Here is a 24575-nt window from a genome sequence, read left to right on the forward strand (position 1 = left end):
CAACTTTCCCATATTAGGATGTCGCAGGGTTTCCGTTCTCTCACAGAACTATGCACAGAGACCTAGAACCTGGGTGAGTTAGGGTGACCCACAACTCACCTTTGTTTCAGAAATCCCCTTACCTAGCAAGCTACAGTGTCGCATCGGTAGTAAATACTTCCCAATGACTTAGACAATCCAGAACATGAACTTAGAATACCTCAGGTATCGTGGAACACATGAACACTCTTTCGTTATATTATCATTCCAAACCGAAACTGGGAGGCAATGAAAACACGTGCAAGTTTGAAATGTTTATTTTTCAATGCAGCATTCTCAAACGCAGTATCTTGTATAATATCAACATACATATTATAAAAATCAGAGTCAGCAGCATAGTCACTAATCCATAGTAAGCAAAAGGTGATAACATGTTATGATGCAAAATCTATAGAATTCTGTATCTGTATATGTGTTTGTTGTTGCTGTTGCTTACCCTGATTCTGTTTTTTAGGCCAATTTTGCTTTTTGGACTTTTGTTGACCACTAGTTTCCGATGTCTGACCCTGGGGCTGTTTCTTCTCCTTATCCGGAGAAGCTTTAACCCCTTTCGCATTGCGGCCAACCATTTTGTAAGCAGTCACAATGATCTTTGCCAACTGTCGGGGTCGGTCGGCCTCTTGAACCAACGCCAACGCGTTAGCCACCTGAAAGTTCACTGCATCTCCCTTGACATTCGCAAGGATCAGATCGCAAACCACTTCAAATGAGCCACACAGGCGCATGCCCAATTCAACAGCCGCCTCTGGTCCGTGTTCGTCTTGAACACGTTTAAGGACCCCACCTAGATTGGTCACAGACGGGGAGCCATAGCACCTCGAATAGACCGCCGCAAAAGTTTTTCCCCAGGTTTCACAGTCAGCAAGGTCAGGAGCCAGATCTTTCGGCAAACTTAGTGTAAGAATCCGGTGTTTATCACCCGGACTCGTATTGGGAAACACAGCTTCCAGCTGGCCGAATTTCTCAGCAAGCCAGAAAGGAAAATCATCCTTTTCTTGGGGCTTCTTACCCATCACGGAATTAACCATGACCGGATTGATTTTCAGACCCTCATGTTCTGCACGAAGCTGTGCGCCTCTAGGGGCTGCGTCCTGGACATTACGGCTGGTGTAATGAACAAGTGCTCTAATCACTTCCACCGCGAATTCATGAAGCCGCCGCAGTTCTCCCACGTTACAAGTGGCACGTCGGGGGTGAGGAGTAAACCCAGCCAAAGCGGGCCACGGAGTGCCCGGAATGGACAATGGACCTAACCTCGGAGCGGTCAAAGCGTGCGGTAGGCGCCACCAAACCAAACTCCATGCTGCCAAGCTTCAATAGGTACTTCCAGTGCCCTGTACGGAGCGTACGCAGCCGGTACATCTGAAGCAGTGTATGAGTGGAACACACCAGAATTAGCGTCCACCGGCGGAAATGTCACCCACGAATAAAACAGTTCGTACGGGTAAGCATGTTCCGCACTCACCACTAGAATCACAGCCAAGCCCTCTAGAGGAACATCATACATCCGCAAATGGTCACGCACCGCAATGCGACTATGCTGCGGGATGTCCACGGCTTGAGCCATGTCAGCACAGGAACGAGAAAAAACAAAATACTTTGTAGCACAACTGGGTAGTAATTCAAAGAAACCGTTTTAAATATATTCAAGCTTGAAAAAGACCTATTTCAAAAATAGGTAGGTTCTTCCGACACTGCCGTTTTCCGAAAACGGGAATGTAGGCGTTAAGGTTTGAACGATATACTACTCGAGTGTCATGAAATAAGGCCAATCAACGTATGGGCGCCATGTCGCAGGGTTTCCGTTCTCTCACAGAACTGTGCACAGAGACCTAGAACCTGGGTGAGTTAGGGTGACCCACAACTCACCTTTGTTTCAGAAATCCCCTTACCTAGCTAGCTACAGTGTCGCATCGGTAGTAAATACTTCCCAATGACTTAGACAATCCAGAACATGAACTTAGAATACCTCGGGTATCGTGGAACACATGAACACTCTTTCGTTATATTATCATTCCAAACCGAAACTGGGAGGCAATGTAAACACGTGCAAGTTTGAAATGTTTATTTTTCAATGCAGCATTCTCAAACGCAGTATCTTGTATAATATCAACATACATATTATAAAAATCAGAGTCAGCAGCATAGTCACTAATCCATAGTAAGCAAAAGGTGATAACATGTTATGATGCAAAATCTATAGAATTCTGTATCACCTATATTTCACGCACCCTAATTAGCATATTATATTATATCTAAGAAGGTCTCATCTGGGTTCTTAGCAGGGCGGACCCATACCTCTAATTCTCAGTAGTAGGAGATCACATCAACAGCTACCAGCTCTCAGCATGCTCAGCATCAAGTGTGTTTTCTCATTCCCTGTAACTGTATCTTAAACTCACGTAAAGCCAAATGTTGGCACAAACATTATTTGTGTTATGACTAACGTGGTGCGAGGATCAGGCCTGCAGCAACCTTGTGTTAGGTTATTCGGAGAGTGTGCAGTTCTCAGTGTGCAGACAGTTGTACCAAGTGTTCCAGGCACGACTGATACCAGTGCAATAACATATTATTCTCAAATAAATCACATCTTTCGTCTAGGTTAAAAGCTGCAATAACAATTAGGTGTCGTGTGCAAACCGAAGCAGAAAGAAAATATGGCGTTTAAACATTTAATAAGCACATGCTAACTTAACACAATATATAGAAACGTAATAACCATACGACAAGGATTCATGACGATGAACATACCATAATGTTGAGATTCACATGTTTGTATGGTCAAGCTATAATAATGTACAACTTGCAATTCATGTCTGAGTATTTTAGCAATGCTTATACCGCTCTTCATGACTGTACAGTTTCCTTCTGAAGGCTGCTATGCAGATGCCTGTTATTTCGGTTTAGATTACTTTTTTTGTTTTAAAACCTAAACCTCAATAAAAATAATTTTAAAGAGATAGGCACAGCCTCTGAGTAGTAGCAAACAAATATAGCACTCTTGCTTTCTGTCTTGACTACATATCAACACAGTGTTGAAGAGACATCTGTAAAGATGACCATGAAGGAGACTTGCATATGTCAGCTAAGGTGACGTTTTCAATGAAGGCTAAAGGGAGTTCTTTTTTCACAGCAGAACGCGCACTTGGTGCAACTCTGAATTTCCTTTGAACTAAAGAAAACCTAAGTGGATTGTCCGTAATATATATATCAACTGTACTATTTGTTACTTATCTTTTTCATAGATACGGACCATGCATTACAAAAAAGCTGTTTGCTTTGGAGTGTAGGTTTGGTCTTACCTTTATTACATTACTGGCTCCCCGACAGTCCGTGTGTGTAAAGTTTTACTATGATGCACAATTTGGTTTTGGGAAAAAAGCACTAAACTGAATGCTTGCTTTCTACTTCTACCTAAACCTCACATGACTTCTCCCTGCGTATAAACAGGTAACTTTAGCCGTACCTATAGCATACTGCATCTATACCTTCTAACAAAACGCTATTTTTTCTACCTCTACCCTGATTTCTCTAGCCTTGACAAGAGATGAATAACACTATTTCTACTCTACAACCTATATGCCTGCCGTTACCCTAGTACAGCGACCCAAATATCCTAGTAATTCATTTCCATAACTACATGTATCATAGCACCTCAACCATTCCCCATACTCTATTACCTCTACTCCTACCCTTTTACTGTAAGCTTAGCTATACTTTAGCACATCTACCCTTGTCACTCTCTAAACCTACTTATACCTAGCTTTTAAAAAAGCAGACAGAGCTGGAAGAAATCTTCTGGTTTCATAGGAGTTCCCTAATGTAAAAGAAGATTGGTAATTGATTTGAGTTTTGTTGATTCTGCTTAATATTGTGCTTTCATAAGCAAAAACTGTGCACAAGGACAGCCGGCACGTGTTTTACTGACAATTGAGCACAGGCCTATGGCTATTTCAAGGAAGACCACAGTCTGCGTATAGAGTCTGCCATCATGTTGTTTTGGCAGATAAGCAATTGGGTGTGCCTCATACTGCCTCCCTCTTTCCCAATGTCAAATCTAAGTGAGACTTTGTCCAATCTATTTGTTAAGGTAAAACAACACTGTGGTGTTGTTTACAAACACTTGGCCCACTGATTCCCCTCTCACTTAATTTAGCTATGCAGTCAAGATGAAGTTTTTATATTTTTGAGCTTTAGTGATGGACCTCCTCGGATGTTAAGAGATGCTGGACATGGGTTTTAGCTTAGTGTGCTCACTCCTCTGATACCGCTTGTGAGACAGTTGTAATAACACTCAGAGAGGGAAGGACATCCTTGGTGTCCTACAACCACACTGCAGACAGTAGATCACGCCAGTCTTCCAACGCCAATGTCAACTGACTGGAGAGCCACTTTTGTATTGTATTTGTCACATGACCAATTGTGGATAGGGTATCATAGGAATGCAAGATGCAATATTTCCCAACAGTTTCACCACAATTGTTACACTAGAAGAATGTGATGGATGGTAAAGGTAAACTTTGTACAGAAAGTCTAGAATCCTTTCCACTGCCAGAGCTACCACTGCTTTCTACACCCATAGTAAGTAAAGGTTTCTGCTGAGTTGGCATGAGAGATGGTATCTCAAGACTGATAGTAAGGTCTAGCCAGTCGAATGAAGGTGGTTGTCTGTTCTGCTTTTCGGGTATTGTTGAAAAGAATTCATTATTATTCATCTAGGAATACATGTGTATGGCCGATCACCTTAAATGTGCTGTCACTACCGTTTAATACATTGAGAAAACAGCAGAATTTAGAAATTTTGTTTGCTACCTACCGCAAATGTGAACTAGGTATAATGCAGCATTATCAATTTGACAACAATTTTGTAAGCCCTGTAGGCTAATAAAAGTCAGCGAGTACCATATTTGTTTGAAACTAGGAAATAAATTGAATACTAGCCCTAATTTCACTTCTAAGGAGAAATATTAATTACTGCTCTTTTTACTTTTTTTTTTAGAAGAGCTTTAACTTACTCTTAGAGCAGTGAAAATGATCCAATTTTATACATTCGTTCTTGGGTCTTTTATTCTATGATTATTACAAATTCTATACACTGTCCCTGCTCTACAGTATTTACAATATCCATTGGTCTAAGGAGATTATTTCCATTGGTATGGGAACTACCTTGACATCACTCAACTAGGATGGTGTTATATATCCTATCTTAGTTAGAGATACATGTATGATGTTTCTTTATTGTGTCTAGGAGTCAATGAAGGTAAATCTGGTGATAACAGCAATTAGATCACACTTACTGTTTATCCTCATGTGTAACCTTAGATGCATTGCTTTTGTATCTGTCCATTTAGACAGATCTATCAGTCAGTCTTCTAATTTAGGGGTTTCCGTGTGAAGGTGACTAACAGCAATACGCCATGTGGCTAGCACGAAGACCAGGCTGACAATTTCTCTGTAATACTGTTTCACTTGGATATAGAAGAGACCCCCAGAAGGCCAGTTTTGGATCAAGGGCATGGCAATGAGGGCAACCATAAGCGCCCACAGTCAGGATAATCTTATGGAATTTTTAGGCATTACGTACGTTTATGTGAATGAGTTTAAACTTCGCACTGCTAGGAACCGGTTTCACAAATGTCCGCTTTGTGTTGCAGCAGCTCTCTCAATTTTCTTTCGGACACTGTACAGTCTTTTCGTTATCAGAAGGTGCATGTGTAGCAGATGCAGAATTTACTATTTTTTTCCCTGCAGTATATACAATAAAGAATAAGGTGCCTCATAGTATCTGAAATATGTCTGTGCCAGTGGCAACGTTTATGCACCTCTCTCCATTTCTTGTCATACAGACTTTGATGTTTGTGGTGTATTAAAAATCTCCTTAACTTGCAATACATCGAAGTATCATCATGCGGAGGATAATATGTAGGATAATTCTCCTGTTCGGAGAAAGCGTTTGAAAATCTTCCGTTATTCCGAACCTAATAACCTAATGGCAGAATGATACATAGCAAGTGAATTTAAAACATGAAGACACTGAAAAGATTAATTGACAGATAATGGGCTCTATTCTAGGTGATCATTGGAATGGAGCACAAACAGCACCTCCACTTCTGGTACCAAAAACCAGAACAGAAAACAGATCTACCTTTGGAACCGATATTACATAATAGTCCTTCCCCATCAGGGCAGTTCTTTGTTTTCATTTGATGTATGCATGCCTTCTGATATATGTGGACATAATAGGCAAAATATGTGAAAGGCAATTAAATAAGCCAAACTGAAAAAATTATTTTAAGGAGTGACCAGTACAAAAAAAAATTCCATTTTGATTCCAATATTACATTTCCAAAACAAAAAAAATATTAAACCAAATTAAATTAACCTAGATTTTCCTAACCAATATGTTTGAAGCGTGATAGGCTAGGAGCTTTAAGTATCGCTAATCTAGTAAAACAAGAGCCAAGATTGAGAACAAAGCTTGAACATATGGGTGTAGGAGATTAAAAACTTAATGTTAGTCAACCTAATAATGACAGTTAAGTGCTAAAAGCCTACTCATGAGCTAGTCACGCCGACAGTTAAAACTATTTGGCATGGCAGAAAGCTTGCATAAAAACGAAGAACACTCTTTCACATACTGATCATTCTGCATATCTAATTGTCCTGAAATCTTCTAACCATAGTGGTCATGAGGACCATTTTTTGTAGTCAAGTTCCACCTTCACACAAAGGGACTATTTAACTTCCCTCCACATATAGACTTTAAAAAAAAATACACTAAATTCTAATCATTTTATCTTGCTCAAATATTTGCAGATTTTTCTGATCTTCAGCCTATGGTGGCCTAAACTTTGGCAGATACGTAGAAGGGAAGAACAGAGCCAACCTGCTGACCCGAGTTATGTAATGTTCAACAGTTCATTTGCTTTCTGTGGGAAAAATAAAATACAACAGATGGCTGAGGCTGAAATCCATAACACAAATGAAAATCACAGTGAACTAAAATAGACTAATTTAAAGCGATAGTGTAAAAAAGTTAGTGCAAACTAATTTTCTACTGAATGGATGAATGCAATTGTTACAGTGAAAAAATGTTTTAGATTCACAAATATGGTTCATAAAAAGGCAAAGGAGCATTTCTGAAGAGGTCAGTTACCTGTAAAACTGTTCTTGAGGTGGAAGAGCCCAGGTGATAGTCAAAGCATGAACCTTCCGAATTGGGACAACTAAACAAAGGAGCAGCCAGTAAATTAAATGGGAAAGCAAGATCACTTTAATGTTCATTAGTCACACAGATAAAACTGCTAAAGAGAAAATATATGTCTAGAAAAGTTATATTTTTTATCACGTTATCACATGCAAATTAATGCAAACTAATGTTAATCCTGGTAGTTATTCCTCTAAACCCCTGAATTGCATTAAAACTCACCTCTGTAAAGTCTGTTAAATCCTGGTGTATCGAAGGGACCAGTTAGGTGACTAAAGTCGGGCTTTTGTAAACCACTATAAAGGGGGGGGAAAGAAAGGGATTGAGAATTAGAAGTTTCTGGCACTATCGTAACAAAGAATTTCATGCAGATATAGTCCAGTATTCCCAAATGTACTTTCTTAGAACGTAAAGGGAGGCATCAGCGGCAGTTTGCCCTCTAATACTAAAAGATAACTTGCTGCACATTGTAGTTTGACAATGTTTTACTGGCTATTGACTGATCAAAATATACACAATTTCCAATGGGAGCATGCGCATGATGATTTTTTCCTATAAATTATTCTAAATAACAGTTCAATGGTAGAAGAAATAAACATGTGGTGGGGCGCGGTCATATAAAATGTATGCTAAGTCAGTTTTCCAAAAGGTAGAGGATCACATAAATGACAAGGCCGCTATATCCACAAATTCAATGAAAATAAAGAGTGGCTTTCTGTGAATAATGCCTGCTATTCGGTCACATTAATATAGAGCACCCACGGGAGTCTCACAAAACACGGCAAAGAAAGAAATACCAAGGAGAACATCATACCTGTGAGAGGAATATAGATAAGTGGTGAAAATAGCTCCGTTTGTACGGTCTTGCACATTTAAGACTCTGAAAGTCATTCACAGAACCGTCAAAATAGGTTCCACTGTCATGCTAAAATCAGGCGAAATAGAGAACATCGGACCAGTCCATAGCAACAACACTGGTGGATAAAGTGACATACGTAGGTGCAAAGTAACCTACAGGCGGCAGAGCTACGCCACCTGCCATCACTGCTGCAGAGGCTGATCCCCTGCCCGCAGCTGCCGGCACCTACCCACACTACACACGGAGAGCGCGAGCGCGCGCTCTCGGAGACCCCAAGCCCTTCAGCAACCCTCACCTAACCACTCGCGGTGCAGGAGATGGGAGCGGAGTTGGCGGCTGGCGATGTGCTTCTTGAGGGGTGATGCTGGATGCATTGGGTCTCCACTGTCTGCTGTCACGCACCGGGGATGGTAGACGGTGAGCGGGGGCACTGCTAATTACCCTGGTGTTCCCCCAGATGTTCTGGTATTGAAGGTGGGGTGCTTCGGTGACCTGCCCCCCACCGGCTTTAAACTCTCCGGGTCAGATGCGCGCTTGCTGAGCACAAGATGGTGGAGTGCTCCTCGGTGCTGTGACTGGGTCCCCCCTCCAACCCCACTTAATGGAACTCTGCTCTCATGGTTTTTGGGTCCTGACCTGGGTACATTTTGCCATTTTGAGATGGTTTCCATTGATGCCCATTTTATGGATTCTTGTCCTTTCCTTTGGTCCATTGGATTCCATCCTGCCAACCTTCAGACATTTCTCTTTTGCTGGGCTGCCTTATATCTTTCTCCCCCTCAGGTCCCCCTCTCACCAATCTCAGCCTCCGACTCTTCTTTCCACCTACCGCTCTCTACCCCTTTTGATTGTTTTTATTATTTCCCCGTTGACTCTGTAAATATGTGATATATACTTGTCCAAGCCTAATCGCTGGTAAAATGTAATCCTGAGCAAATCTATTTGTATATATGTATATAGAGATAACTCTAACCACTAGTACATGTAGTAGACCCTTGTACTCACTCCCATTCCTATTTGATTCTTCAAGTTTATCCATTTGTATCTCTTCTGTGAGTGACTTTACAACTTGTACATTTGCAATTTTCTCTGTTTGTATCTCTTCTTTGTGTGACTTTCCAACTTGTATATTTGCAATTTTTTTCTGTTTGTATCTTTTATGTAACTCATGTAATCCTAAGTCCTTATGTATCGCAACTGGTTCTTTTGTAAAGCGCTCCGACACCTTCGGGTAATGTTCGCGCTATATAAAATCGCATTAAATAAATAAAATAAAAAGGGCAGGCTGGTGTGTTGCTTGAAGAATTTCAGAAGTATATTGGATTCAAGGGCCTCCATTCTCTCCAGCTTAACAGAGTGGCCTTTCTGTGGTCATCCAAATCAGGGTGCTGTTGTGCATGTAACTCCAGGGCTAAGAAGCTCAGGTCAGTCTTACCCACTCCCTTTGGTGTAGCAATACAGAAGACCAGGGAGGGTTCAGTAGTCTGACGTCGCCGTAGACTGGAGAGGATGCCAGCAATGAGAATTTGCCTCATTTCTGCAGGCAAGGCCGATGTGTGTCCATGGCACACCCCAAGTAGTGCGGTAAGTTCCTCTGATTCGGACTGCAGGACCTAGGCATCTACTTGGTTTCCAACGCCCAAATAGGTGAGCAGGGTGCACAGGTCAAACCCCACTACAGCTGCACCCTGTACCTGGCGATAGACCTACTTCTCTGTGCAATAAACAAGCAGCAGCATCCAGGGTAGAGGCCCTGATCCAGGCTCCACCCTGCACAAGAGCAATGGCCCTTACTCTTCACGGTGGGCCTCTCTGGCACAAGGGGCCACTGATTTTGGTAGCACACAGGGGAGCAGCCCAATAGGTGCAGAAGTATCAGTCTTTACGGCAGCCCCACCCGGCACTTGGGGTCGCCAATTTTGGGAGGCTTACGGTCCAACGGCCTGATTGGTGAGCCAATACTTATCTTCACAGGGTGCTGCCTCCTTTAAAGTGGCCTCTCCTCTATCCTTTTCTTTATGCTGGAAGCAGTTCGCCACTGCAGGAGCAACTCCAAGTTTGATACCACAGAACAAAGGCCATGGGAGTGGCTCGAGGAGAAAACCTGGATGTCAGCCTCACTGATATTTATTTAATACTATTTATATATAATGATATGTGTCTAACAAAAAGTTTAAAAGGCCCCAGAACGGAGACGTGGCCAACTGCCAAGTGAGATAAGGGGAGATGGCCACACGGTAGCTGAGCTCTGCCACTCCCGTAAAATATGCATATAACAGTATACCTCCCGCCACCATCACTTGCCTTGGCTGCTAACTGCTCCGTGTCCTTGGCCCCAAGGGCCGTTTCCAGTTTCACCGCTGTCCGAGGCTCCAGCGGGGCTGGACAGGTGCCGATCCGCCACAGGGGCTCTTGCTGCACTGCGCGTGCCCTTTATCGACGCCGGGGTCGCGGCGTGAGTATGGGGGGGCCTGGAATTGTGGCCTGATTGTCAGGCTTCGCTCTGCTACACGACCGCGCTGGGGTGGCTGCCGCCTGGGCCCCCAATCGCCAGCGGACCAGGCATCTAGCCCCCCAGGGCAGGCAAACATCCCGGTATTGTCAGTGCTTTAAATGGGCCGGTACTGAGTACCAGCACTTATTATTTTTATCCCTTCAAGTACCGGTAAAAAAATATATATATTTATATATATATATTTTCCCACTTCCAGGTAGCACAAAATTCAAGAGATGCCCCAGAAGCTGTAGTAAGGTTCGTTTTAATTTTTCAAACCTTAATAGCAGTCACGAACATCAGGTATCAGCTTTAAAACATGTGGGCCAAACGCGTTTCAGGAATAAGACTTCCTTCGTCAGTGGTGCATGCAGGAATGAAAAAGCGCTGATTACATCGTAGTTTTAAACACCCACCCGCCCTTGTGGGCACGGCTCCCTCACAGCCTTCTGGTGCGTGTAGTTCATATTACCCCAGTGGGCGCGCAGTTTCCATTCCAAAGTTTCTGCAAATTGAAACCCCAGTGGGTGAATGCTTGACCTTTTGCCCCGTGGCTGCCCTGCTTTGCCGATGTGAAAAGAACGCACTCGTTGCAGTCCTATGTTGCAGCTTGTGCTTGCTTCTTCCATGTGTCTGGCTCTGACTCTGAGGAGACCGAAGCAGGTGGCTGCCAGTTTGGTAGATTGGGTGTATATATATATACACATACCCAGATCGGAAAAGCTATCCGCTGTGGGCTTCTCTCAACGACTGCGCCCAGCCGTTACAACATAATCCCACTTCCAGGTAGCACAAAATTCGAGAGATGATATATATATATATCATCTCTCGAATTTTGTGCTACCTGGAAGTGGGATTATGTTGTAGCGGCTGGGCACAGTCGTTGAGAGAAGCCCACAGCGGATAGCTGTTCCGATCTGGGTATGTGTATATATATACATCCAATCTACCAAACTGGCAGCCACCTGCTTCGGTCTCCTCAGAGTGCTAAGGAAGGTACTCCATCTTCTACCGATGGAGGCAAAACAAGTAGCCATTCAGGGCCTTATCCAGTCACGACTGGATTATAACAACGCCCTTTACCTCGCCGCCCCAGAGTACACGATACGGAGATTACAGACGGTGCAGAACTGTGCCGCGCGCACTTTGCTTCAGATCCCTCGACGTCAATCAGTCAAAAATGGACTGAAAAAACTGCATTGGCTACCCATTCCCCAAAGAATACAATTCAAAGCCTTATGCATTGCGCACCAGGCGTTCTGGAAAACGGGCCCTCTCATCACTCGCAACCTAGTGTCACACTACCTTCCCACTAGGAATCTGCGATCCAACCAGACCTTCACGGCCACAATTCCCAAAATAAAAAAATCCAGAACTGGCGGTAGGACTTTCACCTACAACGCTTCCAAGCTATGGAACACCCTACCCCTCCACCTAAGGAAAAATCCCAATCTCACCTCATTCAGGAAACAGCTAAAAACATTCCTCTTCAATGCTGCCCAATAACGCCGGGATACCTCCTCTTGTTCTGTTGGTTTCTTAGCGCTTGGACGCCCCCGGGCAGCAATCGCGCTCTACAAATATATATATATATATATATATATATATATATATATATATATATATATATATATATATCTCTCTCTCTCTCTCTCACTGGGGTAACCACAAGTTGAGAGGCACACAAGCACAAACCAGCCTTTCCCCATTAAAGGCTTTATTCGGAACACGCGGCTTTGCATTTCAGTCCGCGCTGCCACAGCATTCCGCCTGACGCGTTTCGTGATGAAATCACTTCCTCAGAGGCTCACGGAGCAGTGCTGGCCACACCCATTGTATCCCTTATACGTATGTTTCCGCATTTCTGGGAGATGTAGTCCACCTTTACAGTCCTTGAATCGTTGCTCCTGCCGTGGCACAATCGAAACCCTGGAGATATATATATATATATATATATATATATATACACCAGTTACCTCCAAAATTGCGAAGGAAGCCAGGACACACGGAGTTCGTTGCAAAATTTTAATGGCAGCAAAAAAATGCGACGCGTTTCGCCGATAAGGCTTGCTCACGCTCGTCATACAAACATTGTCAGCCATTTTTAAAGTGCTGAAAACACACCCCCAGTGTAAGCGTATCTACACAGAAGTCATTACAGAGTCGCCATATTGTACTATGTTAGATAACACATATCAATATCTCCCAAAATATAAGCAATGTAAAATATACTGTCGGGGCTTAGCACACATGTATTGTAATGAATACTAGAGAATTGTCTGCCAGAGCGCAATGATTACATGGTGTCTAGTTACCCATCGAATTTACGTTTGTAAAATACCATGGTCGTTCATACAATTTCAGGCATAATTGTTCGAATGCATATATATCGGAGTTGTAAGAGTATACAGTTAATCTCACAGATTGCAAAGAGTGGCGATCACGTGGTGCGTATTAATTCGTAATGTGAGCGCTCATTGGATGCTATAATGTGACAGCAAGTAAAGCCCCATGTGATTGGATCCCGTTGCTGGGAAACGTAGAAACAACATTTGTCACGCTTAAAAGGTGTAACCCCCAGAACAAAGCCCAAGTGGGCAAATTGATATCAATGCATTCGCCATATTGGCTTATCACAGTGCGCAGACACAATCTATTGATTGTCACAAATGATGCCCAGATGGGCTGTAATCAGTCTATGTCTGCACAGAAATCAATGGTGATTCAAATGAAGTCCTCGCCCAAGTGGGCATGTATTTTATACTTCCAAATAACGTCCCAAACGCGGTAGTATTCAGATTCCAATCAACTCATAGTATCTCGCAATACCTCATAACATCTGTGAAAGAGAAGGTTTTATGTGTAAATAAGTGAAATAAAATAGTCAATAAAAATATTAAAATACAGACAGCATATATACAACTCAATTCATTCAGATATGCATATTATTCTTCATACAGGTGAATGGCCAGTTCTTAACTTGTGTTCAATCCCACAGGGGCTAAACATTGAAAATCAATAATATATCTGGACTCCAGTTTCCTCATGGATAGTTCATGATTACCACCTCGTACCCCTAGATCCACACAATCAATAACCACCATCCGTAGCTTTGTTTCATCCTGCATGTGACAGTCAAAAAAGTGTCTGGCGACCGGATATTGTTTGGTATGATTCCGTATCGCTCTCAGATGTTCTAACACCCTCTTTTTGGCCTCATGTTTGGTACTACCCACATACCACTTGTTACATGGGCAGATTAACAAATACACACTGTATGGGGTGTTACAGGATAATTTCTTTTTGATGATAAATTCCCTTGATGTACCAGGTATGATGAGAGTTTTACAGTCTCTACTGAACTTGCATGCCTTACATCTCTTACAGCATGCAAATCCAGTAGATGTAGCCTGGACAGAGGAAATATTGTCGGTCACGTAATTTCGGCTAAGCTCATCACGTAAGGATCTGCCCTTCCTAAACGTGATCTGTGGATTGTCACCTAAATATTTTTTGAGGTGGTCATCCGTATTTAAAACATGCCAATGTTTCTTAAATACTTGTCTCACATCATTGGATTGGCCAGAAAAGGTTGTGATGAATCTGATAGTTTCAGATTGTACTTTGGCAATGACTTTATTGCCATACCCTCTCTGTCTAAACCTTTGGCACACTACGGGGAACTATTGCGTGCCAGACGCAACTGCAGCACACAAGAAAGTTACAAGAATGAAGAAACTGTCATGTGCCAAAGGTTTAGACAGAGAGGGTATGGCAATAAAGTCATTGCCAAAGCAATAGAACGGAGCAGCAGCAAATCACGAGAGGAACTATTAGTTCCTAAACCACCTCAAGTACAATCTGAAACTATCAGATTCATCACAACCTTTTCTGGCCAATCCAATGATGTGAGACAAGTATTTAAGAAACATTGGCATGTTTTAAATACGGATGACCACCTCAAAAAATATTTAGGTGACAATCCACAGATCACGTTTAGGAAGGGCAGATCCTTACGTGATGAGCTTAGCCGAAATTACGTGACCGACAATATTTCCTCTGTCCAGGCTACATCTACTGGATTTGCATGCTGTAAGAGATGTAAGGCATGCAAGTTCAGTAGAGACTGTAAAACTCATCATACCTGGTACATCAAGGGAATTTATCATCAAAAAGAAATTATCCTGTAACACCCCATACAGTGTGTATTTGTTAATCTGCCCATGTAACAAGTGGTATGTGGGTAGTACCAAACATGAGGCCAAAAAGAGGGTGTTAGAACATCTGAGAGCGATACGGAATCATACCAAACAATATCCGGTCGCCAGACACTTTTTTGACTGTCACATGCAGGATGAAACAAAGCTACGGATGGTGGTTATTGATTGTGTGGATCTAGGGGTACGAGGTGGTAATCATGAACTATCCATGAGGAAACTGGAGTCCAGATATATTATTGATTTTCAATGTTTAGCCCCTGTGGGATTGAACACAAGTGAAGAACTGGCCATTCACCTGTATGAAGAATAATATGCATATCTGAATGAATTGAGTTGTATATATGCTGTCTGTATTTTAATATTTTTATTGACTATTTTATTTCACTTATTTACACATAAAACCTTCTCTTTCACAGATGTTATGAGGTTTTGCGAGATACTATGAGTTGATTTGAATCTGAATACTACCGCGTTTGGGACGTTATTTGGAAGTATAAAATACATGCCCACTTGGGCGAGGACTTCATTTGAATCACCATTGATTTCTGTGCAGACATAGACTGATTACAGCCCATCTGGGCATCATTTGTGACAATCAATAGATTGTGTCTGCGCACTGTGATAAGCCAATATGGCGAATGCATTGATATCAATTTGCCCACTTGGGCTTTGTTCTGGGGGTTACACCTTTTAAGCGTGACAAATGTTGTTTCTACGTTTCCCAGCAACAGGATCCAATCACATGGGGCTTTACTTGCTGTCACATTATAGCATCCAATGAGCGCTCACATTACGAATTAATACGCATCACGTGATCGCCACTCTTTGCAATCTGTGAGATTAACTGTATACTCTTACAACTCAGATATATATGCATTCGAACAATTATGCCTGAAATTGTATGAACGACTATGGTATTTTACAAACGTAAATTCGATGGGTAACTAGACACCATGTAATCATTGCGCTCTGGCAGACAATTCTCGAGTATTCATTACAATACATGTGTGCTAAGGCCCGACAGTATATTTTACATTGCTTATATTTTGGGAGATATTGATATGTGTTATCTAACATAGTACAATATGGCGACTCTGTAATGACTTCTGTGTAGATACGCTTACACTGGGGGTGTGTTTTCAGCACTTTAAAAATGGCTGACAATGTTTGTATGACGAGCGTGAGCAAGCCTTATCGGCGAAACGCGTCGCATTTTTTTGCTGCCATCAAAATTTTGCAACGAACTCCGTGTGTCCTGGCTTCCTTCGCAATTTTGGAGGTAACTGGTGTATATATTGTAGGCCTGTCGGTGGCCTAACCAGGACCGCGCCACGACAGCCCAGAGTGCACATACCGGCACTGGAGGAGAGAGAATATATATATATAAAGAAATCCCGACCGCTTTGCGCCGCGGTCCTCACGGGCGTGGACCTCCTCTCCACAATCAGATCAATATTATATCATTGACGCCACAACACCGGTGAAAGTGCCAGCAGTGCAAAGTTTATTTTCAAAGCGTGACAGAGCAAGTGCCCTCCCTGAATATATATATATATATATTTCGTTTTGTGGTTCTAGAGTGGAACGCCGGCGCTCTTCATTGTAGCGTGGTGCAAGCTCCTCGAGACGACAGAACCAGTCGTTAAATATGCTCACAGGTCTGGCTCAACACCGGTAGATGAGGAGGCACTCACTCAGGCACAGATAAGCTTTAAACCAACAGCTTTATTTTTAGCTCTCTCGTCTTAACCCAAGGCTTGATCACGGGTGTTGAGCTCTAACACGAGCCTTCTTTTATGTTCAGTGCACAGTGAAAAACAGTGAAATGCAAATGCATTGTGGGAAACATAGTTTTTCAACTATGAAAATTAGTGTTAAAGTGCTCATTTACAATGACGTTGCATTTGGAAGCAATTTGTTTTAGGTTTTCAGCGGATCATTTATACAATGAAATCAATTCATTTTCATTGTTCATGATTTTGAGTCTTTGGCGACTGGCTTTCTTGCCATCCTCCTGTGATAATTCAGCCTCACTAGTGAGTTTATAATCACAAAAAGGGGATCAAAGTCATTATGTTTTTGCACTTACAGATTAGTCCCTCTAGTGAGTGTTATGAGTTCATGAGGACGATTACTTCACAGATGTACGTGCAGTTCTTCTGTTTGGTTGAGGCCTCTTGGCTCGAGGGTCCTGAAAGCAATGATGTGTCTCGATTCTTTTTGTCTTAAAGCTTTTCTACGGTTCTCTCCTCTTTCTGAATCTGCTTGTTGGTCGATTGCGCAATATTTGAGGGTTTCCCAGTTGTTGTCATGATGTTGAAGCATGTGTTTCGCAATCGCATTGGATTGATCTCCATGGGTGATAGCTCGTGTGTGCTCTAGCATCCGTTTTTTGGCCTCAAAAAATGTGCTTCCTATGTAGCTTTTGGCACAAGGACATGTTACCATATACACTACAAACGTGCTTTTGCATGTCAGATGTTGCTTGATTTTCCACTTCTTACCACCAAACATTTCAATTTCCTTGGTTGCTGACGCTATTCTACAGACTTTGCATTGTTTGCAGGGCCAGAAGCCTTCACGGTGCAGCCAGGTAAGGTTGGGGACATCTTTGAAGTGGCTGTGAACCAATTGATTGCCCATGTTTTTTGCTCAGCGAAAGGTGACATGTGGATGTTCTCCAATAATTTCAGCCAAAGTCTGATCTGAGCGTAATATACCCCAATGTTTTTTGATTGCTTTGATCAGTGTTGGTTTTTCTGCATTGTAGGATGTTATGAGTCTGATTTTATCTTCTTTCTTAGTTTCTTTAACTTTGTGTAGAATTTGCTTTCTATCTGTTTCAATCACTTTCTTGAGACATTTTGCCACCGTGTTTGATAGGTATTTTCTCATGATGAACCTGTTAGTGGGCTTTATGCTGTGTTTCTGGAACTCTGATTGTTTTGAACAATTTTTTTTTAAACTGAGAAATTCCCCGTACGGGATACTCCTCCTCAACTTGTCCTCATGAAAACTCTGTCCATGTAAAATGGAATTAGTTGCAGTCTACACCGAAAGAACGTTTGTAGTGGGTTGTAGTTGGGTTAAGACGAGAGAGCTAAAAATAAAGCTGTTGGTTTAAAGCTTATCTGTGCCTGAGTGAGTGACTCCTCATCTACCGGTGTCGAGCCGGACGTGCGTGTGTGTGCACTTATATATATATATATATAGATATAGATATATAGATATATATAGATATAGATATATAGATATAGATATATATTGGGTACTGTAATCAACACCGGGAGGTGCGTAGAATCATAGACAAAAACTGGCCCACAGTGAGAGCAAAGATCCCATTATTGGCCAGGACCTCCCTAGAAAGGCATCCATCACTTTCAGTAAGGCTCCAAATATGAGAGAGAGGGTAGTGGTGACATGCCCAGAGATATTAGACAGCACATCATGGTACAAAAACAACCAAGAGTTCTTCAAATGTAAGACCTGTAACGCCTGTGTACATGCTGTCAACAAACGGGTATACAGTGATGGCTTTAGTGAACGCGAACATCGAATCACTAAAGTATTAACGTGTAAAAAGGAATACACTGTATACGTCCTGGAATGCCCATGCAAACTGAAATATGTGGGGAGCACTAAGCTCCCCGTCCACAGGAGAATATTGAAACACCTTAGGGTAATAACAACACAGGACAACACCTACCCGGTGGCACGCCACTTCAAAACACACCATCAGAGCAACAATAAAGAACTGACATATTATGTGGTGGATGCTATAACAGCCAGCAGGAGAGGAGGCAATAGGGAGGCAAAGTTGCGTAAAATGGAAACCAATTACATCTTAAAGTTTAATAGTAAACAACCTGGGGGATTGAACCTCACAGAGGACCTTTACACATGTCTGCATTAGGATAGAAAATATCTAAATCCTTTTTCGGGAAGCAAATATCTAAGGAATATACATGAAAGTTTACATTATCATATATAAATTAATTCTAAATACTTTTTTTATTTGTGTATAATGAAAAATGTATTTTAGTATATTTATGGTTTTAAGAACGTATTACTGTTTTACCACATATGAGAACACATTCCTTAGCAAGGCAGTCCGAGTATATTACCAAGACATAATGCATATAACAACAAGGGTCTGTATAAGCCATTTGCAACTGAACCCCCTATTGAGACAATTACCATCATTCAGTAAACCCATTGATCAACATTGGCTCAGGACACTCCATCAATAGTACTGTAAAACTCTGATCAAGCTCAGCCTATCATGATTCAATAGTGGGGGGTGCCCTATGACAAGACGATGAGAAGTAGATAGCAAATTATGTATGCAATATGAGAGGGAGGCGACACTGTAAGCAGTGACAGAACTGATGAAACAAATGGACATGAAATGCGAAGCTTAGTCCTACACTGAAAAAAGTTTAAGTTTATTTAATATTTATTAGCACACAAAAGCACTTTTCACTTATTGGGATCAATGGGGTCAATACACAGGAAAAGACCGGGAATACTACATTTGTGCAATATCTACAACTAAGGGATTTATCCCACAATTTTGAAATTGTATTAATATGTTGTAAATATGATCAGGGATTTAACCCATGATTTTTACCACAAATGTATATACATCAATTCATTATGGCATAACTATGTACGAGCAAAGTTTTTTATGTACTAGTAATTTGAACTTGTAACTCAAGGTACGACCTGCCTGTGATAATGAGTCTTTCCTTTATTTTCATGTTTGTGTTAGACCAATCATGAAACAGCACTGTGCACTTTAAAAACTCACGTAAAATGTGGTTACGCTGTCATGTGATCAAGGCTCTGTGCCGAAAAGTTATAGCGACAGCTGAATAAATTTAACCAGCATCAAAAATGTTGGTCCGTGTCTGTGTCCACAGCGTGATCGTGGTGAGAACGATTGCAGGAGGAGACGGAGGTTGTATTATATATTCGGACTGTGTTGGGTCCTTAATCCCAGTCAGTCTGTCAATATTATTCACAGTATTTATTCACTTATGATTATTTAGCAGGACTATGGAAAACAACATGTCTTTGTTGGAGGGTGGAGATATAAACCATTGGGTACATGGTGGCAGGCTGTATTCCAATACTTCCCCCGATATTTTTACTAAAGGGAGAAATGCATATTATGGGTATTTATTTCCTAAGGTTTTCTACTTTAGGATGCTTATTTTATGTACACAGGTTTTCATCTTATTGAGTATTAGTGATGCAGATACTTGGTTAACACAACTGGATGAAAGTTGGATTTTCATATTTAGCACTTATTGCGGATTATGCACACCCAATTGCTATTTTGCACATTTTGACGCGAAATTTGCACATCTGATGGGCTTATTTGCACTGTTTGGTGTAATACCAAAAGAAGCACTTGCACTTTATTATTGATATTTTTATGATATTGTGTTTAAAACTTGATCAATTGTATCTGACATCCTACACTTTGAGCTGGGGGATACCTGTGATGTTTTCTTAAATTGACTTTAATATTAATGTCTGCGACCTTGAATACAACATGTATTTTACCATGAACTCAACAAGGCCAATGCATTTCAAATTAGTCAATTTGTATATCTGTATAGTTGCATATATCTATATACAGTTTTTAATACTATGTATTAGACCCCCGCTTTTATACTCTTTTGTATATTATTGGTATTTTACTGATATATGTGTACAATATAAACTGAGTCACCCGTTATTTTAACATAATTGAAAACCCCAACATAGTATGTTTTCTATGTCCTTGCCTTAAGCACTCACACGTGACGTCAATGTAATCATCACTGGCACTTTAAAAGGTTGATACCGACTAAACAACATTGTCACGTGAAGAAGGCTCGTGGAGCCGAAACGTCATGGACTTTTCCTGCACTAACTAATAAAGAAGAAAGGAAACTTTATTGGTCCTTGTCCGAGTGTTACTTACCCTGACTGGATGCTATTCCAGAGCGAGGTGAGACGGCAGAATGCAGAATATATGCACAAGTTACTACTTGTGTAACGATATATCTGTAAGAGACATTAGTTAGTGATAGATTCCTTACCTTAGAATATCCCCAGGCGTCAGACTGGATCCGGAATTTTTTGCGTAGCAGTACCCTTGCGCGTCGGCAGGCGTCGTCTGCGGCTCCGCGTCCGTCGTCGGCGTCGTGGGCGCCGTGATGACGTCGGAGTACTTAGACGCCGCCTCCGCGTGCGGACGTCAGTTCTTAGCCACAGCTTTTCCGCGCCAGAAGCGCAGAGCCATGACAAAAAACCGACACTGGTGCCAAGAAACTAGGGCCCTGAAAGGGGATGACCTTAACCCTAGATATCGGTTCGCAGAACGGGGAGGATGGGTGGGTCGGTAAGGAATCTATCACTAACTAATGTCTCTTACAGATATATCGTTACACAAGTAGTAACTTGTGCATCTGAAAGAGACACGTTAGTGATAGATTCCTTACCTTAGAATAGATACCCCAGCAATACCATCCACGTGGTGGCGGGTCTGCGAACCAATATTTACACCAGAAAGTCCTGGAGAACCGAGCGGCCAAAGAAACCGTCTCTCCGGACTTGACTATCCAGGCAGTAGTGCCTAGCAAACGTGTGCAACGAGGCCCACGTAGCCGCCTGGCAAATGTCCTGCAAGGGCACACCTCGGCCCAAGGCAGTTGTAGTGGCCGTGGCTCGAGTGGAATGAGCCAGCAGCCCAACAGGTGGTTCCTTCTTAGCCAAGGAGTAACACGCCTGGATGCACATGATAATCCATCGAGAGATGGTCCTCTTGTGCACCGCTTTCCCTTTCTTAGCGCCCGCGTACCCAACAAAGAGTTGATCATCCACCCGGAACTGGCGTGTGCGATCCAGATAGAACGAGAGCGCACGTTTTGGGTCCAGACGGTGGAGCCTTTCCTCCTCTCTCTCGAGGGGTGCGGAGGCGGAAAGAAGGTGGGCAATGTGATGGACTGCCCAATGTGGAAGGCCGTGACCACCTTTGGCAAGAAAGAGGGCCTAGTCCTCAAAACAACCTTGTCCGGATGGACTGACAGGAAGGGAGGCTTACAAGAGAGGGCCTGGAGCTCACTCACTCTCCTGGCAGAGGTGATGGCTACCAGGAAGGCAGTCTTCAAAGAAAGAAGGCGAAGCGGACAGTTATGAAGTGGCTCAAAGGGAGCGCACCTCAGAAAGGTGAGAACCAGGTTCAAGTCCCACTGAGGCATCACGAAAGGAATAGGAGGAAAGGTATGAGTGATGCCTTTCAGGAATCTGTTAACAATAGGGGACTTGAACAAAGAAGGTTGGTCAGGCAGCCTCAGAAAGGCTGAAAGAGCAGAAAGATAGCCCTTGAGAGTGCCCAGAGCAGAGCCCTGCTGGGCAAGAGAAAGAAAGAAGAGAAGAACCTCGGAGAGAGGGGCATCATTGAGGGGATCCACAGCCTTTGCTGTGCACCATGCCACAAATCTGTTCCACCTGCAGGCGTATACCGTCTTTGTGGAGGGACGCCTGGCTGCCAGAATGATGTTGCAAACTTCAGGAGGCAAGTCAAATGGCCTCAACTGTCGCCGCTCAATCTCCAAGCATGGAGGTGGAGACTGGACAGGTTTGGGTGGAGGACCGTCCCCTGCTGCTGCGACAGAAGGTCCTCCTGAAGAGGCAGACGAATCGGGGGATCGACTTACATACTGAGTAGCTCGGGATACCAGTACCTTCGAGCCCCGTCCGGAGCCACAAGGATGACTTGTGCCCGGTCGCGCTTGATCTTCTTCAGCACTCTGGGCAGAAGTGGTATAGGCGGAAAGGCGTACAACAGACCGCAGCTCCACTCGCGATGAAAAGCGTCTCCGAGCGAGTGCCGCCTTGGAAATTCCAACGCGCAGAACTGATGACATTGCGCGTTCTCTTCGGTGGCGAATAGATCTAACCAAGGCTCTCCCCATCGCTGAAAGAGGCCTTGCGCCACGTCCGAGTTCAGACGCCATTCGTGATCCATCGAGCACAGACGGCTGAGTTCGTCCGCCCTGGCGTTCAGAGAACCGGCCAGGTGTTGAACCACCAGAGTCACGCCCTGATGTTCCAGCCATTGCCAGAGACGCAGAGCCTCCTGGCAAAGGGTCCACGACCCCACTCCGCCCTGTTTGTTGCAGTACCACATGGCGGTAGTGTTGTCGGTGAACACTTGCACTGCGCTCCCTCGGACAGACTGGAGGAATGCTTTCAGTGCCAGACGAATCGCCCGCAGCTCCAACAGGTTGATATGGAGCCGGGACTCCGCCGGAGACCAGAGTCCTCTGATCTCTGCCTCTCCCAAGTGGCCTCCCCAGCCCTGGAGGGACGCGTCCGTCACAACTACGTGCTCCGGTTGGGGAAGGGAGAGGGATCTGCTGTTGACCCAATCGCGGTCCGTGAGCCACCACTGCAGCTGTCTCGCAGTGCCCTCCGAGATGAGGACATGGCCGGACAGGTCGCCCCGGTGCTGGGCCCACTGAAACTTCAGGTCCCACTGCAGAGCCCGCATCCGCCACCGTGCGTGATGCACCAGAAGGATGCAGGAGGCCATCAGCCCCAGAAGCCACAGCGTCAACCTGACCGAAACCCGGGATAACGGCCGAAAGACCGGAACCAGAGCCTGTATATCCCGGACCCGCTGTGCGGGCGGGTAAACCCGAAACTGCGCCGAGTCGAGAACCGCTCCGATGAAAAGGAGCTTCTGAGAGGGACACAGGTGTGACTTCGGCACATTGATGGAAAATCCCAGCAGGTGCAGGAGATCCGCCGTCGTCTGGAGGTGGCTGACGACTGCCTGGGGCGAGCCCGCCTTCAACAACCAGTCGTCTAGGTAGGGGAAGACTGACACCCCTAACCTGCGCAGGTGAGCTGCGACCACCGCCATCACTTTCGTGAACACCCGTGGGGCGCTGGTAAGGCCAAAGGGGAGCACGGTAAACTGAAAGTGCTCGTGGCCTACCGTGAACCGCAGGTAACGCCGGTGGGCCGGCAGGACGGGGATGTGGAAATATGCGTCCTGCAAGTCCAACGCTACCATCCAGTCTCCTGGGTCTAGGGAAGCCAAGACCTGAGCCAGGGTCAGCATTTTGAACTTCTCCTTCCGGAGGAAGCCGTTGACGTTCCTCAGATCCAAGATAGGGCGTAGGCCCCCTTTGCCCTTCTTGGGTACCAGGAAGTAGTGGGAGTAGCAACCACGACCTACTTCTGGCCCAGGAACGCGCTCGATGGCCCCCTTGGCCAAGAGGGCCGAAACTTCCTCCTGCAGGAGCCGCAAATGATCCCCCAATACGCGGTGGTGTTGCGGTGGCATGGCTTGAGGGGTCGTCTCGAAGGGGAGGGAGTAGCCCCTTCGGACGATCTGCAGCACCAACCTGTCTGAAGTGACTGTGCGCCAGTGAGAGTGGTGATGGCGAACCCTGCCCCCCACTGGCATCACATGGGCCGAAAAGCACGGACTAGGAGGGTTTAGAGGCGGATGCTGCGGGGGCAGGTGTGGACTGGCTCCGCTTGCCTCCCCGACCGCCTCCACGGCGGTTTCCACGGCCGCCGCCGCGCTGGACGACAGTTTACGGCGAGTGGCTGGCGGCACGCGTGGGGACGCCCCTTCCTTGGCCACGAAAGGAGCGAAAGGCACCCACTTGCTGGCGCGGGGCCGAGAGGCCGAAGGACTTGGCCGTAGCCCTAGAGTCCTTAAAGCGCTCAAGCGCGTGGTCTGCC

The 24575-nt window shown here is 44.1% G+C and overlaps 1 protein-coding gene across 4 annotated transcripts in view; it reads right to left on the minus strand.

The window, feature by feature from the left end:
- Nucleotides 1-24575, minus strand: part of NRDC (nardilysin convertase) — a 2107381-nt gene that overhangs the window by 1518899 nt on the left and 563907 nt on the right. For all 4 annotated transcript variants that reach the window (XM_086952436.1, XM_086952435.1, XM_086952433.1 and 1 more), the window contains 2 exons: nucleotides 7469-7542; nucleotides 7196-7265 (listed from right to left, as the gene is read on the minus strand). In XM_086952436.1, coding sequence (XP_086808562.1) covers nucleotides 7196-7265; nucleotides 7469-7542 — 144 coding nt within the window. The remainder of the gene's footprint in view (nucleotides 1-7195; nucleotides 7266-7468; nucleotides 7543-24575) is intronic.

Source organism: Lissotriton vulgaris, chromosome 1_1 (assembly GCF_964263255.1).
Source record: "Lissotriton vulgaris chromosome 1_1, aLisVul1.2, whole genome shotgun sequence".
NCBI classification, from domain to species: domain Eukaryota; kingdom Metazoa; phylum Chordata; class Amphibia; order Caudata; family Salamandridae; genus Lissotriton; species Lissotriton vulgaris.